Genomic DNA, 18,479 nt, shown 5'->3' with positions numbered 1-18,479 from the left:
GCACAAACTTTCAGAAACCATCTCAGGAAAGCTCATCTGCATGCTCGTCGTCCTCATCAGGGTCTCTCCTGACTGCAGCTCGTCATCGTAACTGGCTTGAGTGGGCAAATGCTCACATTCGATGGCATCTGGCACTTTGGAGAGGTGTTCTCTTCACAGATGAATCCCGGTTTTCACTGTACAGGGCAGATGGCAGACAGCATGTATGGCATCATGTGGGTGAGCGGTTTGGTGATGTCAACGCTGTGGATCGTGTGGCCCATGGTGGCAGTGGGGTTATGGTATAGGCAGGCATATGTTATGAACAATGAACACAGGTGCATCTTATTAATGGCATTTTGAATGCACAGAGATACCATGACGAGATCCTGAGGCCCATTGTTGTGCCATTCATCGATGACCATCACTTCATGTTGCAGCATGATAAAAACATCCCAGTTCTTGCATGGCCAGCATACTCACCGGACATGTCACCCATTGAGCACGTTTGGCATGCTCTGGATCGGCGTATAGGACAGCGTGTTCCAGGTCCTGCCAATATCCAATATCCAACTTCACACAGCCATTGAAGAGGAGTGAACCAACATTACACAGGCCACAATCAACAACCTGATCATCTCTATGCGAAGGAGATGTGTTGCACTGCGTGAGACAAATGGTGGTCACACCAGATACTGACTGATTTTCAGACCCCCCCATAGGCCCACCAATACAGTAAAATTGCACATTTTCGAGTGGCCTTTTATTGTGGCCAGCTTAAGGCACACATTTGCAATAATCATGCTCTCTAATCAGCATCTTGATATGCCACACATGTGAGGTGGACGGATTACCTCGACAAAGGAGAAGTGCTCGCTAACACAGATTTAGACAGATTTGTGAACAATATTTGAGAGAAATAGGCCTTTTGCGTACATAGAAAAAGTCTTAGCTCTTTGAGTTCAACTCATGAAAAATGGGGGCAAAAACAAAAGTGTTGCGTTTATAATTTTGTTCAGTGTAGTTACTTCAATGATGTGAGATAAGACATTTTAAACAGACTGTGCAATAAAGGAAGCTTAAACATTAGATGACTCTTTACAGGAAGTGTTTAGGAAGGCTGTGTAAGTCACATGCAGCGAGGCGTGACTAGGGCTGCATAAACCAAGTGAATTAACTCCTGAATTACAGAAAATTGAGCAGTGGGACTGCAGGATCTATACACCAGAAATGATTCATTAAGTTAAAGTCGGTTTAGTGTTTAAAGTGTTTCTTTAAGCAGCAGAAACTGTAGTAAAGGAAAAATGCTCTTTACGTGTAGATGCCATTGATGTGCATTCTGTGTATGAAGAATGAAACATGAATAAAAAGCACTATCTCTGCATGTAATCCAAATAAAGAGAATGCATTATACATCCAGACATCCTCTATTTGTATTCAGGTTTGCCCATGTTCCTACGTAGCCATCTATCCTTCTATTTTATCGCTTAAACAGTTTTAGTGTTTTTATATATTTCTTCAAACCACCAGTTATCTAGACTGGTGATAAATTTCAGAATTCAGCATGATCATAATCCGGTTCGAGGTTTGACTATATGTGTGCTTTAACTATATGACAGGCTCTTTCAGCCATATACATACACCTTGGATCGGACAGTGTTTGAAAAATGACAGTTAGTCTCTATGGTCTTCCCTGCTTCACTCCCTGCACAGTGCAGTGACATCATCAGACCGACTAACTGTCAAATTCAAACACTGTCCGACACAAGGTACATGTATATGGTGGAAGGATTCTGTCCTAAACAAGAAGTGGGGAAAACCATTAGAAATTAGTCTCTATGGTCTTCCTCCTTCACTTCCTGCGAGAAAACCATAGAGACTAACTGTTGGTTCAAACACTGTCTGACACAAGGTACATGTATATGGCAGAAGGATCTTGTCCTATACAAGAAGTGGGGAAAACCATTAGAAATTAGTCTCTATGTTCTTCCTCCTTCACTTCCTGCGAGAAAACCATAGAGACTAACTGTTGGTTCAAACACTCTCTGACACAAGGTACATGTATGTAATAAACATTTAACTCGCAAGTTGGAATAAACTTGGAATTAATAATAACATAACTAAAAATAATAACTTAAAATAATAACTTAAAAAACGAGTGTAAAGTCAGAGTCCACACTCCTTGCTTTCGGCAATTCAATAATATTTATTAAGAGAGGCTAATTAAACAAATAAACAATACATATACATTTGAAATAGGCTAGTATATGTTGCTACTAAAACAAATCATTGACTGAATGGAAAGTAGGCTAAATTAACATAACAAAACAGGTATAGACACATGATACAGTTACCACTCCATCGATCAGCAGCTGAGAGTAAGAGAGAGAGGGTGTGTATAGTGGGAGAGGGGAGAGAGAGAGAAGGTGAAGAGGATGAATTCAAAGAGAGAGAAAATGTGCTATTCACAGGGCTTTAAACAGGTTAGCCCCTCCTTCTGCTGGACACACCTCCCTTAGTCAATCCCTTAGGATGTAACAGAACCAGAGTGCCTCCTGGGGGAAGGGGGATTGCACTAGAGGGAATGGAGGAGGGGTTTATCAACAACCCAACTGATATTGCTTGGTGAAAGGCCATGTGATTCCCAGAGGACTCTATTATTGCCTAAGGGTAGAATGGGGGCTTGAATCCCTGTATTAGAACACAATAACACTTCATTGGCATACAGTTTGGCTGTTAATCACATCCCCCCACTTATTACAATGTATATGGCCAGGGCCGGATCAACATAGGGGCTGATGGAACTGCAGCTCCAGGTCCAGGCCCATTGAATAGGCCCATTGACTTGAAGAAAAAAAAAATATATTTATATATTTTTTTTTTTTTACACATTACTCTCAGGGTTGTCACCTGGCTGGTATTTTATGGTATTCGAGGCTGCCTGGCTAGTGCCAGTATTGCAGTAAAACAGGCAATACAAATGCCGGCATATTTCTTAGTATTAACAGAGATTACTCTGTAATACCTGCGCCGGCCAGTCGGTGTCACTGTGTATGGAGAGAGGCAGGGATAAGAAGTTACAGCATATCCCTCCCTGCCTCTCTCTTTTCACTGATCCGTGGGGGAGCAGCTACACAGCGCAGAGAGTTCAGGCAGCAGCTCCCAACCTGCAGAGACAGCCTATAGCTCAGGGAAGTGAGGGATGGGGTAAAGGCTGCAGGGAGACATGGGGACACTGGGAGACACTAGGGGACACTGAACTGGGAACTCATACACTTGGGGACACTGGAAGATCAGGGGACACTGGAGACATGGGGACACTAAGAGACACTAGGCACTTAGGGACACTGGGAGACATGAGGACACTGAGACACTGTGTCCCTAGCATCTGTGTCCCCATGTCTCCCAATGTCCCTAAGTTCTCATTGTCTCCATATCTCCCAGCCAGTGTCCCTAGTGTCTCAGTGTCCGCATGTCTCCCAGTGTCCCTATGTCTCAGCGTCTCCTAGTGTCCCAATGTCTCACAGTGTTCCCATGTCTATTAAGTGTCCCCTAGTGTCCAAGTGACACTGGGCAACATGGGGACACAAGGGGACACTGGGAGACATGGGGCACTGAGACATTGTGATACTTAGGGACACTGTGATACATAGAAGCAGGGCCGGATTAACATAGGGGCTGATGGAGCTGCAGCTCCAGGCCCAGGCCCATGGAATAGGCCCATTGATTTAAAAAAAAAAAAAAAATTTTTTACATTTTTTTTTTAAAATTTTTTTTTTTTCCCCACACACTACTCTTAGGGATTCCACCTGGCTTTTATTTTATTGGCACAGCCAGTATTTGAGGCTGCCTGGCTGGTGCCAATATTACAGTGATACTGGCAATACAAATGCTGGTATTTTTCTCAGTATAAACAAGAGATTACTATGCAATACCAGCACTGGCCAGTAGGGGTCACTGTGTGTGGAAACAGGCAGGGATAGGAAGTTCCAGCATATCCCTCCCTGCCTATCTATACTCACTGATCTGCAGGGGTGCAGCTACAGAGAGTCCAGACAGCAACTCCCACCCTGCAGAGACAGCCTACAGCTCAGGGTAGTAAGGGATGGGGGAAAAGACTGCAAGGGGACATACACTGTGACACTAAGGGGCATTGGGAGACATTATGACACAGACACATGGGCACACAGTGTCCCCATGTCTCTCAGTGTACCCATGTCTCCCAGCCATTGTCCCTGGTGTCTCAGTGTCCCCATGTCTCCCAGTGCCCCTATGTCTCAATGTCCCCATGTCCCCCAGCCAGTGTCTCTAGTGTGTGTGTCCCTGGTGTCTTTGTCCCCATGTCTTCAAGTTTCCCCTATTTTCCCAGTGTCCCCATGTGTCCCAGCCAGAGTCCCCTAGTCTCCCAATGTCACTGGTGTCTCCATGTCCCTAGGTCTCCCCGTGTCCCCAAGTCTCCCCATCTTCCTAGTGTCCTAGTGACATGGGGACCCTGGGATACATGGGGACACATGGGGCATTGAGACACTGTGATACATAGGATAACTGGGAGACCTGGGGACATGTCTCCTAGGGGACCCTGGGAGACATGGGGCACTGACACACTGAGACTTGGAGTAATTGACACATGGGGGCACTGGGAGGAATCCATCTATACAGCAGAATCAAACTAAGTAGTTTTTTTGGTGATTTTACAGCATTTTCTCTTATGTCACTCCTTGTGATTTACATAATGTGATGTCTCCCATACATATTTAATTATGCAAATTAGCAAGGCCGGTATGTTTTTCCAAGAAAAGTGGCAACCCTAACTACTTTTCACATACTCTTACTTAAGTATGGAAACTTAAGAGGGATGGATGTGAACAAAACTTATGTGGACTGGCTGACAATGAATATAGTTAAAGGGACACTATAGTCACCAGAACAACTACATCTTATTGAATTTGTTCTGGTGAGTAGAATCATTAACGTCAGGCTTTTTGCTGTAAACACTGTCTTTTCAGAGAAATGGCAGTCTTTACATTACAGCCTAGTGATAACTTCACTGGCCACTCCTTGGATGGCTGTTAGAGATCCTTCCTGGGTCATGGCTGCCTAAAATGCATCCAAACATTCAGTGTCTCCTCCCTCTGCATGCAGACACTGAACTTTCCTTATAGAGATTAATTTATTCAATTCATCTCTATGATGAGATGCTGATTGGCCAGGGCTGTGTTTGAATCATGCTGGCTCTGCCCCTGATCTGCCTCTTTGTCAGTCTCAGCCAATCCTATGGGGAAGCACTGTGATTGGATCAGGCCACCACTTCTAATGATGTCAGCAGACTGCTTGTTTTTCTGAGTCTAACAGCATGCAGAGTTACAGCTTCAGGCTTGAAAACAGTAAGATGTTGCTATATTTATGGAGGCATGAGGGGCACAGGTGGGCCAGATGGTGGTGTTAACACTATAGGGTCATGAATTCATGTTTGTGTTCCTAACCCTATAGTGATCCTTTAAGGTAATGCTGACTTTGGTCTCTCTAACACTGTGGCATGTCCCCTTTCTTCTACACTCACTACATACAGCTTTTCTCTGTCCCAGACTATATACCAGGAGCTTCTACCTGCTAGTAAGAAGGTAAGGAGACAAGTGGACCAGCGAGTGCTAGGGGACAGTCCTTAGAAAGCGTTGAGTGAGCGCATCATTAGATGCATTTATGCCAAGCTCAGGGTGCTGTCTGCATAGTATGCCCTTAGTTGGCCAGCTGCATGATTGGCAGGCAGCCTGATATGGGCAGTCATATCCTCTTTTTGGGCATGTTCGCCCCTTTTGGCAGGTTACGTGATTTGTGTCAGTGGCCCACCCTTTTACCGTGCCCATTGACTTCCTGCTTCACTGGACACTGCTGTTAGGGGTTATGGATTTACTTGAAAGATGAAAACATAAATTAGTGAGAGATTAGCCTAGGGTATGTATTTTCTTATAGCTGCTGTTTTCTTTCTCTCCAGCACCATCTCCATCAGATACATGATGCTTGGGAGTGTTTTAGTGATTTTGGTCGATATGATTCTGTAATTAGGCCCGTCATAATTGTCAGCACCAGGCCCACTGGGCTCTTAATCTGGCCCTGCATAGAAGACACTGAGACATGGGGACATACTGGTACACATGGGACACATGGGGTACTGAAACACTGTGATACATAGGGGACACAGACACTAGGAGATACTGGAAGACTAGGGGACACTAAGACACTGGAAGACAGGGAGACACTGGGAACAATCCATCTTTTATTCAGCAGAATAACTGTAAGTAGTTTTTTGGGGATTTTACAGAATTTCCTCTAAGGTCACTCATAATTAATTAATTATGCAAATCAGTAAGGCTTGTATTTTTTTCCAAGAAAGGTGGCAACCCTAACTATCCTTCATATACTCTTGCTTAAGCATGGGAACTTTAGAGGGCTGTATGGGAACAAAACTTGTGTGGACTGGCTGACAATGAAATTAGTTAAGGTAAAGCTGACTTTGTGCACAATGCAAATACTCTTGCTGCTTCAGTCTCTCTAACACTGTGTCATGTTCCCTTTCTTCTACACTCACTACATACAGCTTTTCTCCATCTCAGACTATATACCAGGAACTTCTGCCTGCTAGTAAGAAGGTTAGGAGAGGAATGGGCCAGCGAGTGCTAGGGTATGGTCCTTAGAAAGCGTGGAGCAAACTCATCATTAGACGCATTTATGCCATGCTCAGGGTGCTGTCTGCATAGTATGTCCTTAGTTGGCCAGCCTGCATGATTGGCAGGCAGCCTGATGTGCATGCATACCAGACTGGCCTTCCAATTCTTTAGGCACAGGCCCCCTTTTTAAGGCATGTTCGCCTCTTTCGGCAGCTCTGATTACATGATTTGCATCAGTGGCCCACCCTTTTACCCCATCCATTAACTGCCTTCTTCACTGGACACTGCTGTTAGAGGGTATGGATTTACTTGAAAGATGAAAGCATAAATTAGAGAGAGATTAGCATAGAGTGTGTGTTTTCTCATAGCTGCATCCTATGGGTTTCCCTTCAGCACCACTTCCGCCAGATACATGACGATTGGTAGGTATGACTGTTTACGATTCTGTTATTAGGCCACCATAATTGTCAGCACCAGGCCTACTGGGCTCTTAATCTGGCCCTGTATATGGCAGAAGGATCCTGTCATTTACTAAAGGTAGGGATGGTTTATTTCTCATTTTTTTACATTTACTTTGTTTAAAAAAAGAATCTATTTCCTTTCAATACTTGATGAATAGATTAATATATTAAAAAAAGTTTTGAGGTGATAGTTGTCTTTTAACAAACAATATTAGCAACGTGTTCTTCAGTTTTGAAATGACATCAGTGACCCATTCATTAACTGTTATGCTATTTATAACAAATGTATTTCTACAAAACAACTTTATTAGACTCATCCCAATGTCGGAGGGGTCTCTAGACTAGCACTAGACTTTGCTTTCTATTGTGTCTCTTACTTACTGTCTCTGCTGTTGTTTTACAGGAAGCTGGAAGAAAAACATCCGACCAAAGAAACCCAGGAAAATCCAGATGGTGAGAAATCATTTGAAATTGTGAGATCCAAAGTTGTCTTATTTTATCACTGAATAAAATTCTCTTTTTATTTTTTTTTATAAAATGTTAGCTTTGTCTCATATACTTTCTCAATTAGCATACAGAGACATTTTATTTATTTATTTATTATTTATTTATAAAATATTTTACCAGGAAAGATACATTGTAGTTGTGCATTGTTTTCCTTAAAGCAAAATGTAATGATAATTATTGATGATTAATCCCCTACCTCACATAATACTGTCCTTATAACCCCTTATGTACAGTGATCGCCATATTTCTACACATGCAAGTAATGTGTGTGTGATGTGTGTGTAATGTGACCCAGGTTTCCTAGAGTTCTGGCATCACTACATGTAAAATATCATTCTCCTGGTGATGTAGTATTAGGAAGCAGTTGATCCCCTACTTCCTTTTGCCATGCCCTGATCAAGCCTCGTGATATATTATTTTTATTTTCTGGACCAATGAGATTAAAGGGTAAGTGGATTGAGATATGTGCTATCTTGGATCTCAAGCTACCTCAAACAAGACATCATGGTATAGGATTTATGTCCCATCCTGTGTTGGCTCTTTGCAGATTGTACATCAGGATTATCTGTGGGGACGGTTAGCTGTCAGTTTGAGGTCTGCATTCTAAACATTGATCTGGAGTCTGACTGTGCTGATTCTGAACTTCGATCGACGTTGCAGTGGATTGCAGCATCCGAGCTTGGAATACCTGCCATCTACTTTAAGAAATCCCAGGAGCACAGGGTTCAAAAGGTATGATACCTAGTACTGTTAGTGCACACTTGCCAGGTGTGATATGTGTAACTGGCTGTAATGATTGCAAGTGACCGTAGTGAATACTTAATTCTCTATAAACTTTTCAATTTGTCCAGATCAAAAGAAATTAAGTGTCTTGTGCTGTCTTGGACTCATTTTAAGAAAATAACTGTCATGGGCTAATTTCTATGCATGTCATTGTTAAAGGAGCACTATAAAACATGTTAAAGTTTTATGCTTTCTATTTAGATTCCCCCCCTACCTTCCCAATTAATAAAAAAGAAAACAGTTTACCTAACTTTCCTCACTCTCGCCATAGTCGCCCAGCCTCCGCTTCCCACAATAGGGAAGCATTGGGTGGGGGAAGTAGTACACAGATGTGGCAATTAACATCTCTATGGGTGTCAGGGTACCTGAGGTCTCTACCTCCGAGAGAGGTAGAGACTTAGACGTTTATCCGTCCGGACGCCATGTTTCTCCTGTTCCTCGCGGTCGACCCGTTCACATAAACGCCGGCCGCGAGGGACTTACTTCCTTATGTAGCATGGTGCCCGGAGACCGACGTCATGACGCCAATCCGGAACGACCTGTCACTCAATCCGTTGGAGACCAATCAGGACTCGTCGGAGGCGTGTCTATCCTCTCTAGCCAGGGTATTTAAACATACTTCGCCCTGTTGCTCATTGCCCTGTCGTGGTTCTAGCCTGTCTAGTCACACAGTGCTCTGGTGTTTTTCAGTTATCCTTTTGGTTTCGACCCGGCTTGTTTGACTTACTCTGTTTACCTCTGTTATCCTTGACCCGGCTTGTTACTCGCTTACCTGTCCTCTCGTTCCCTCGACCTCGGCTTGTCTCTGACCATTCTCTATACTCTCTGTACGTTAGTCCGGCCATTCTAAGGTCCAGTATACGTATCCTGTACCTGTTTGTACTTTGCGTGTTGGATCCCTGACCCGATCCTGACATTACGACAGGGCCAATGGATCCTGCAGGTACAAACAGTCAGGTTTGTCCCTCTGATTCCAGGTTTGATGCCATGGAACACAGAATGGACCAAATGGCCTTAGCACTACAGGCGTTATTATCTCGTGCTAATAACCCACCAGAGGAGACGCGTACTACTCCAATTTCCTCTGTAAATTCAGGCCTAGAGGTAGCCACTGTAGGTGCCTCTTCCCGTATTACCCCACCAGTACGTTATGGTGGTTCACCGGAGAAGTGTCGTGGTTTTTTAAACCAGATCAGTATTCATTTTGAATTGCAACCTCGCTCCTATCCTACCGATAGGGCAAAGGTTGGATTTATTATCACCTTACTCATTGAGAAAGCTCTGAGATGGGCCAACCCATTATGGGAGAACGATAACCCGTTGGTATATAATTATAATGCCTTTGTAGCTGCCTTTAGAAGAACTTTTGACCCGCCTGGTAGGAAGGTCAATGCAGCCAGATTACTGTTGCGCCTGAGACAGGAGAACCGAACTCTTGTGGATTATGCACTAGAGTTCAGGTCTCTGGCGGCAGAAGTCAAGTGGAACGAGCAGGCTTATATAGATGTATTTTTGAACGGGTTATCAGATGTTATCCTTGACGAAGTTGCTACTAGGGAGCTGCCTGAGAATTTAGAGGACTTAATTTCGTTCATTTCTCGCATTGATGAGCGTTTAAGAGAGAGACAGAACACTCGAGAGAGGAATCTTAGACCTACCTTTAAGTTAGCACCCGCATTTCAAAGTCCTGATTCCAATACCTCACTGTTTCCTGAACCTATGCAGATAGGCAATACTCGCCTTTCAGAGGAGGAGAAACAGTACAGGAGAAGGGAGGGATTATGTATGTATTGTGGAGTCAGAGGTCACTTGCGCCTGAATTGTCCTATTCGCTCGGGAAACGCCCGCACCTAAGTTTCTCTAGAGGACAGGCCTTGGGTGTTTCTATTTTGTCCTCTACTCATGATTATAAAAATCACAGGCTTCTGCTACCAGTTTCTTTAACGTGGGAGAAGGGAGTACTAAAGACCATGGCCTTGATAGATTCCGGTGCTGCTGAGAATTTTATCGACCAAGCCTTTGTTACTAAACACACTATCCCATCCCAGTTAAGAAAGATACCTTTGGCCGTTGAGGCCATAGATGGTAGACCGCTACTCGAGCCTGTTATCTCGCGTGAGACTATACCTATTAACTTAACTGTTGGTATCTTACACGAGGAGAACTTATCACTTATGCTAATTTCGTCTCCTTCTGTTCCCATAGTTCTGGGGTACCCATGGTTAAGGAGACATAATCCTATTATCGATTGGGAGTTAGGGGAAATACTCTCATGGGGTCAGGGTTGTCAGGAGAGGTGTCTACGCAGGGTATCCCCATTGGCTGTAATTAACACACCAGACAGTTCTACCCAGTCTAAGGGGATACAGATACCCTCTCTATACCTGGATTTAAAAGCAGTGTTCGACAAGAAGAACGCTGATACGCTACCCCCACACAGGACATTTGATTGTAAAATTAATCTATTGCCTGGTACCATGCCGCCCAGGGGCCATGTATACCCTCTATCCACTAAAGAGAATGCTGTTTTAGAGGAATATATTCAGGAGAATTTAGACAAGGGATTCATTAGGAGATCTTCCTCTCCTGCCGGGGCTGGATTTTTTTTTGTTAAAAAGAAGGATGGTTCACTCAGACCTTGCATCGATTACCGAGGTTTGAATAAAATAACCATCAGAAATGCCTATCCTATTCCCCTGATTACCGAGCTCTTTGACCGGCTAAAGGATTCTAAAATTTTCACCAAGTTGGATCTCAGAGGGGCATATAACTTGGTGAGAATTCAGCAAGGCCACGAGTGGAAGACAGCGTTTAATACCCGCTATGGTCATTATGAGTACACGGTCATGCCCTTTGGTCTTTGCAACGCACCTGCAGTTTTTCAAGATTTGATGAACGAAGTTCTTAGGGAATTCCAACATGATTGTGTTATTGTCTACCTGGATGACATACTCATACACTCCCTTGTGGATTCCTACATCCCTTAGAGGTTCCAGAGAAACCATGGTCCTGTTTGGCCATGGACTTTATTGTCGATCTACCTATCTCTAAAAAACAGACTGTTATTCTCACCGTGGTTGACAGATTCACTAAGATGGCTCACTTCATTCCTCTGCCTAAACTACCGTCTTCTCCCGAATTGGCAGAGATATTCGCTAGGGAGATTTTTCGTCTACATGGGATACCCTCCCAAATTGTATCTGACAGAGGCTCTCAATTTATTTCCCGATTTTGGAGGGCCTTCTGTTCACAACTAGGTATAAAGTTGAACTTTTCTTCTGCCTATCATCCTCAGTCTAACGGAGCTGCTGAACGTACCAACCAGAAAATTGAACAATATTTACGATGTTTTGTTTCCGAACACCAGGACGATTGGGTCGGTTTGATTCCTTGGGCGGAGTTTGCACACAACAATCTCGTCTGCGATTCTACTCATTCAAGCCCCTTCTTCATGAATTATGGCTTTCATCCGTCTATTCTTCCTTCGGCTTCTCCTTCCCAGGGGGTGCCGTCGGTTGATGTTCATGTGGCCAATTTGAGGAAGTTGTGGGACCAAACTCGACAAATCCTTATGCACAACTCTATGCTGGTTAAGAAACACCCTGATAAACGTAGAAGGGCAGCTCCGGTCTTTGTTCCAGGTGATAGGGTATGGCTGAGCACGAGGAACATCCGTTTAAAAGTGCCCTCCATGAAGTTCGCTCCCCGTTATATTGGTCCTTACAGGGTACTGACTCGAATCAACCCAGTTGCGTACCGTCTAGCTCTTCCTACTACCTTACACATCCCTAACTCGTTTCATGTTTCATTGCTGAAACCACTTATATGCAACAGATTTTCCTCCACAACAGCCCCTCCTCGCTCTGTTCAGGTGGAGGGTCAGGAGGAGTATGAGGTTAACTCTATTATTGATTCTCGAATCTCACGGGGGAAGGTTCAATATCTGGTCGATTGGAAGGGTTATGGTCCTGAAGAGAGGAGTTGGGTACCTCAAGAGGATGTCCATGCTCCTCGTCTCCGCAGGGCGTATCACTCCCGCTTCCCATCTCGTCCCGGTTCCTTCCGCCCGGTGGGCGTATCTGAGAGGGGGGGTACTGTCAGGGTACCTGAGGTCTCTACCTCCGAGAGAGGTAGAGACTTAGACGTTTATCCGTCCGGACGCCATGTTTCTCCTGTTCCTCGCGGTCGACCCGTTCACATAAACGCCGGCCGCGAGGGACTTACTTCCTTATGTAGCATGGTGCCCGGAGACCGACGTCATGACGCCAATCCGGAACGACCTGTCACTCAATCCGTTGAAGACCAATCAGGACTCGTCGGAGGCGTGTCTATCCTCTCTAGCCAGGGTATTTAAACATACTTCGCCCTGTTGCTCATTGCCCTGTCGTGGTTCTAGCCTGTCTAGTCACACAGTGCTCTGGTGTTTTTCAGTTATCCTTTTGGTTTCGACCCGGCTTGTTTGACTTACTCTGTTTACCTCTGTTATCCTTGACCCGGCTTGTTACTCGCTTACCTGTCCTCTCGTTCCCTCGACCTCGGCTTGTCTCTGACCATTCTCTATACTCTCTGTACGTTAGTCCGGCCATTCTAAGGTCCGGTATACGTATCCTGTACCTGTTTGTACTTTGCGTGTTGGATCCCTGACCCGATCCTGACATGGGGAGTGTTCAGCATCTCCATGCAGAGCATGGAGACACTGAACATAAATCCTGCAATCTTTGCAGGACCTTGTCTATTAAGTCACTTTTGTCGCTGTCTGATTGACTGTCACTAGAGGTGGTCATAAGAAGTGATGTAAACACTGCCTTTTCTCAGACGGCAGGGACAGGCTACTTGCCTCAGAACCACTATTTTAAGCTGTAATGATTCTGTTGTTTAAAGTGTCCCTTTAAGATGTTTGTGGTTACAAATTACTGGCAGGTGGAAGAGCAAACAGCCCTTGGTGTTTTCATATAGTTGACAAGCCAAATTTCAAAGGTGTTCATTGAAAACTAAATACACAATGCTTGTAAAAAGTCTGACATATGTAAATGTAGAATACATTTCTATTTTTCATGTAAGATATAGAGAGTTTACAGTCAATAACTAGTTTTTTTCCTCTGAAATAGTTATTTTAGACAGATAGTGACTGGTAGTTATTTTTAACGTATACCATGAAAACCAGATGCTTCTTTGTTTTTAGCATCTCCTACTAATGTCGATTTGAAGCATTGAAACATTTGGAAACTTGGTTGCTAATTACCAGTTCTTAAATGTTTTTGGAAACAGCCGTAATCGTTAAGGATTGCAACTACCTTATAGCAATTTCTAACTTGTCGGTAAATCATTGCGACAAGCAGGAGAAGAAGCCCGTTCAGTTCAGAATAGAATAAAACAGAATATTATCCAAACTTCATGTAATAAAATAGTAAATAATAATAATAATAATGTCATATTACATGGAAATATTTCCCAAGGTCATTCTGACCCCTAAACTCTCTGTTTAATGAATTTTAGACACCAAATCAATTTGTCTTAAAAAAAAAAAACCTTTTGCCCAGGGGAAAATAACCCAACAAATCACAAAAGCTAAAACATTGCATTCATTATAAAAAAAACTAATAGTAAGGTGTTTGTTTCAGATGAATTGATTTCTTGTCGGGCAAACTGATTCATCTAAAGACAAATGCAACAAATGCCTAGTAAATATCCCTTATCTTTCCCTGTTTGTATGAGAGATGGGTAAATGGCTGCATACTCATTACTCATGGAACAAAAGAGTGCAAAATTCCGGTGTAAATACTATTCATTAACAGAGTAGGTGATCCTCTATCTACCAATAGTAATCCAATATTAGTTATTAGGCAATTACTCCGATGAATGTAACAATTAACCACTCTCTGGCTAGTGACTGGCTTGACAATAGAATCCTGTGATACACTGCCACAGTTCATAGTATGCATCTGATGACTAAAAAGCCCAGTACCTATCACTAATCAAGTTAGGTATTATCACATGGTAATGACTCCATACAGCTGAACTCAAGGTTCTAATTCTAAGGAGTCTTACCCTTTTACCCTAAAAATGGAGGTCAGATCTGTAAAACACATTTGGTCATCACTCCCATCTGTACTGATACGTACGTCATAATATTACATTTGGAACCAGAGAGAACCAGGCATTACCAATCTCTTATTTGAATCCAGCATATCTCTACATTCAAATTACATGCATTGCATCCTGGGGTATCAAGACAACCGATTAAAGTGCAGCTAAACCAAAGAGGTCTTAAAAGTGCAGCTTTAAATTTATATTTATCATTGTAGCTGATTCTGTGCTTTCCGTAATCTATAGTTTAATATGGCACAATAAAGTTAGCTTAGCCCTGTACTGTATCTGTGCTACTGTCGTGACTTCAAATTAAAAGCTCCCACTATATCTTCTTATGTCTGGCTTTATTACATATGCAGCCACAAATTTACTTTTTCTTACCTACAACCTATGTTTCGAGATGTTTCCAACAAAGATAATTTATTAGATATACAACTTTTTGAAGAAGATTTCTTTGTTCCTATTCCTATCCTGCGAGAGATTCTTCAAGGGGGTTCAGCGATATTATATAAATGTTTGTTTTCACTTTAAAGTAAGTGGAATTAAAATACCACTTACGGTAACTTGTGTCACATTCTGCATATTAAACAAATATGTCTGTTTTCCAATGGTAGAAAAACTTTGTCTGAATTGTGTTTAACATATTTTCTGTTTTATATTATGTATATATTATGATTAACTTAATAAGACATTTAAGCTATTTTTTTGTTTTTGTTTCCTTCTTCTCTTCCGTTTCTACTTGCTTTGGATTTTGTCCTCATTACCCTTTTTTTCCTCTTGATTTATGGGTGTCCTCTACCCTTTATGTTTGTCCAACTGTATTCCAATTTCTATAACGTCTTAATTGTTTACATAATACCACTCATCTCTTGACCCTTCTTCAACCAATACCGCATCACTCCACGCACTTTTATTTTTGTCTGTTTTTCTTTTTGTCAATGCTCATCCACTTACAGTTCCTTCAAGTCATGCGCTTAGTTCAAGCAAAATCCTGGAAGGTGGGAGATATTTTCAGCGCGTTGATGCTTCATTGCAAGATGCAGGAACAAGGGAGCAAAGTGCCCCCGAGCTTTTTTGACTGGCTTTTGGAAAAGGGATAAGGAACCTTCAGGTCTGGCTCAAAGCATGGGACAGCTATGGGAACCTGTGTAACTCCTGAGTTTCTACAATTCATCGTCACAAAAAACTGACTGCTGCTTTTTTTTTTTCTTTTATTGTACAGTGACAGATATAGGATTGACAGATTGTATATTTAGAATGTATTAGACTACAGTTTTTTAGGCAAGTGGGCCGTGCTTAATATTTTTCTAGTATGTATAAATATATATGTATATATTCAATGGAATGCCCATATTAATGCAGTTTAGTTGGGGTTGTGGGCATATTTGAGCCTATCATAATGGAGCTTTGAACTAAATAACTTAATTAAAACGAAAATGGCACAAACCTGGCATTTAGCGGGTACACACTGTGAAGGACTGTGATGGATGGGCTTCTTGATGCATTGTCATCTATGAATCTTAATTTTTATCACTTAGAAATTTGAGTGTAAAGAGAATGGGATTTATTTATAAAGGGCATTTCTGTGCTAAATGTAGAAGAATCGGCAGAAATATCTCACTGTTTTTCATAATGATTGAACCACTTTTAGATCTTTGTCCCATAATTATTAATGTCACAACTTTTCATTGATAACACAAACTGAATTATGGGTATTGGATGTCCAGTATAACCAGGACAAAGAAAAATAAATATACAGAAAAAACTACACAACAAATTGGTGTGTGTTAACTATCTGCAATACACAGATTTATTTCATGTGCAATTACAGTATTTTATTATTTACTACGAAATAACCAAATTAAGGCCACATCTAGTCATCTATACATATATATATCTGTGATCTTGCACATGAAGAAAAAGTATAAATTTGGGCATAATTAATATGATGTTAATCTTTGAAGGAAATGACGATGGCTTTCGTTTTAAAATGAAGAAACAAATTTATGCTACTTCAGTGGTACTCTCATAAACAAAAATGGCTTCTCCACGAGTAACCCTATAAATTGAAGTTCAGTGACATAAAATGGGTCTGTCAAAATTATAGTCCTTCGTTAGATACTGAAAGTGGAAAGAGCAGTGAGAACACAGGTAATACAATTATATAAACTAATTAAATTAATAGAGTTTTAAAAATGTTAAATGGTGCCAACAAGTTTAAATAGCTAGCGAAGGGGAAAATGGAAGATAGGCGAAGCTGAAAGGGTTTAAAAAAAAAAAAAAAAGACAGAGGTTACACAATCTAATATCTGATATATTACCAAGTAATATAATAATATGGTTTTGCTGGAATGATATAGCAGGCATTATATGAAATGTTATAGTTTATAATAGAATGACTGAGTTACTGAGCACAGGTTATTGGGAGACTAGACTCATTACACTGGCAGAATGAATTTTTCCAGATAATTCCTTTGAAAAGATCATTCTGCAATTTGCTTCTGAACAAATTACTTTTGAACATCATGATTCACGAAACAGACCATTGGCACAATCCAGTTTACGGCCATGTTCACTAATTACTTGGATACTCTGCCTGAGCGAAATACATTTAACCCTTTTAGAGTAAGGGAGAAGAGCAATGAAACCAATGAGCACAATTTGTATATTAAGAATGATTTTTTTGTTGTTGGAAAAAAAAACCATTGGCAAAACAATTTCATGATGCAAGTCTATTAAAACTTATTCAACGTATTATTTGTTTCTTTCTTTAACCCTTGGCACTGCAAGAATAGCTGCCCGACAACAAAAATATAAAGCAGTCAAGATATAGTAGAATATGAAATAACCAAATTTAGATTCTGGTTTTCTATTTGACCATATCCTTCTTAACAGTGTGAGAGCATACATCACAAATGAATTTGCCTCACTGTACTCTGTATATCCTATTTTATTGTGTGCCATTTTGCCTTCATATAAACAAGCCATAGTTTGCTGTACGGATCCACCAAAGGGGCATATCAGCATTCAACTAACTAAAATTAATCTGGTATATATACTTTTCATTTTTTTTTGGGGGGGGGGGGGGGGGGGGAGGGGCGGAGGGATTTACACATTTTTTGAATTCGTAGAGAAACAAGAGGATATTTTTTCTATTATTATAATTATTAAATGTTATTCCCTGCAGCATTGAGAATTGAGAGTTAATTCCACTCATCTCTCTACTTGGGTAACAAGGCCTCCAAAAAAAAATGTCAAAAATAATTATGAAATATGTTTAGGTATGTGGGACTATATTGCTTAGACAACCAAGGCAGCGATTAAATTATTTTAGATAAACTTGTTAAGTGATCTGTGAGAAAAAAAAATTTCAAACAATTTATCTACAATAGTAACCAATAAAGTCTATGGGGATTTGTATAGATCAATCATTTGAAAAGGTATTGTGATAACGGATTGTGATAAATGGAAAAGCTTATCCAAAATAATTAAGTTGAGGTCCAAATTTGATTCATTCACTTTCTGTTCTTAGTTACAAGGGAGGTATGATGTTATTGCAGATATCCCAAATATATATTTAACAATCTACTTCTACAGAGCTTGCACTCAGAATGTGAGAAATAATCTCAGAGGTAAACCTAAAAAGTACAATCAATGATTTGGACAGACTTGAAACACATTCATTATCGCTACATCTCAACAGCAAAATGGTCACCAATTGCAGACTCACTGCCGGAGATCACGGTCTCAGCATTGAAGTCCAATCAATTCTTTGTTTTGCCAGGATTTGGACATTTATTTTCCATGTGCATTTCTTTGTACTCATCACTTTTAAAAGGAGAAAGAACGTTTGTTTTTTTTCAGTTGTCATTCAGTGGAAAACCAGAGTGCAAGATTAGTGATTTGGTTTCTGCATTCACCTGGGGTGTAAGTATTGCAGATAAAGTAATATTAATAAATGTTATGTGTCTACTGTACTGGATTAAGGTGTGTT

The 18,479-nt window shown here is 41.4% G+C and overlaps 1 protein-coding gene across 1 annotated transcript in view; it reads left to right on the top strand.

The window, feature by feature from the left end:
* The window catches only part of SPHKAP (SPHK1 interactor, AKAP domain containing), a 240,776-nt gene extending 223,537 nt beyond the window's left edge, over window positions 1-17,239 (top strand). Inside the window, exons 9-11 of the mRNA XM_063442305.1 lie at window positions 7,509-7,558; window positions 8,160-8,344; window positions 15,442-17,239. Coding sequence (XP_063298375.1) covers window positions 7,509-7,558; window positions 8,160-8,344; window positions 15,442-15,585 — 379 coding nt within the window. The 3' untranslated portion in view covers window positions 15,586-17,239. The remainder of the gene's footprint in view (window positions 1-7,508; window positions 7,559-8,159; window positions 8,345-15,441) is intronic.
* The last annotated feature ends 1,240 nt before the right edge of the window (window positions 17,240-18,479 follow it).

The sequence above is a fragment of the Pelobates fuscus genome, chromosome 2 (assembly GCF_036172605.1).
Source record: "Pelobates fuscus isolate aPelFus1 chromosome 2, aPelFus1.pri, whole genome shotgun sequence".
In the NCBI taxonomy this organism is placed as follows: Eukaryota; Metazoa; Chordata; class Amphibia; order Anura; family Pelobatidae; genus Pelobates; species Pelobates fuscus.
Note: the sequence above shows the minus strand (reverse complement) of the source record. Positions and strands in the feature narration are given on the sequence as shown.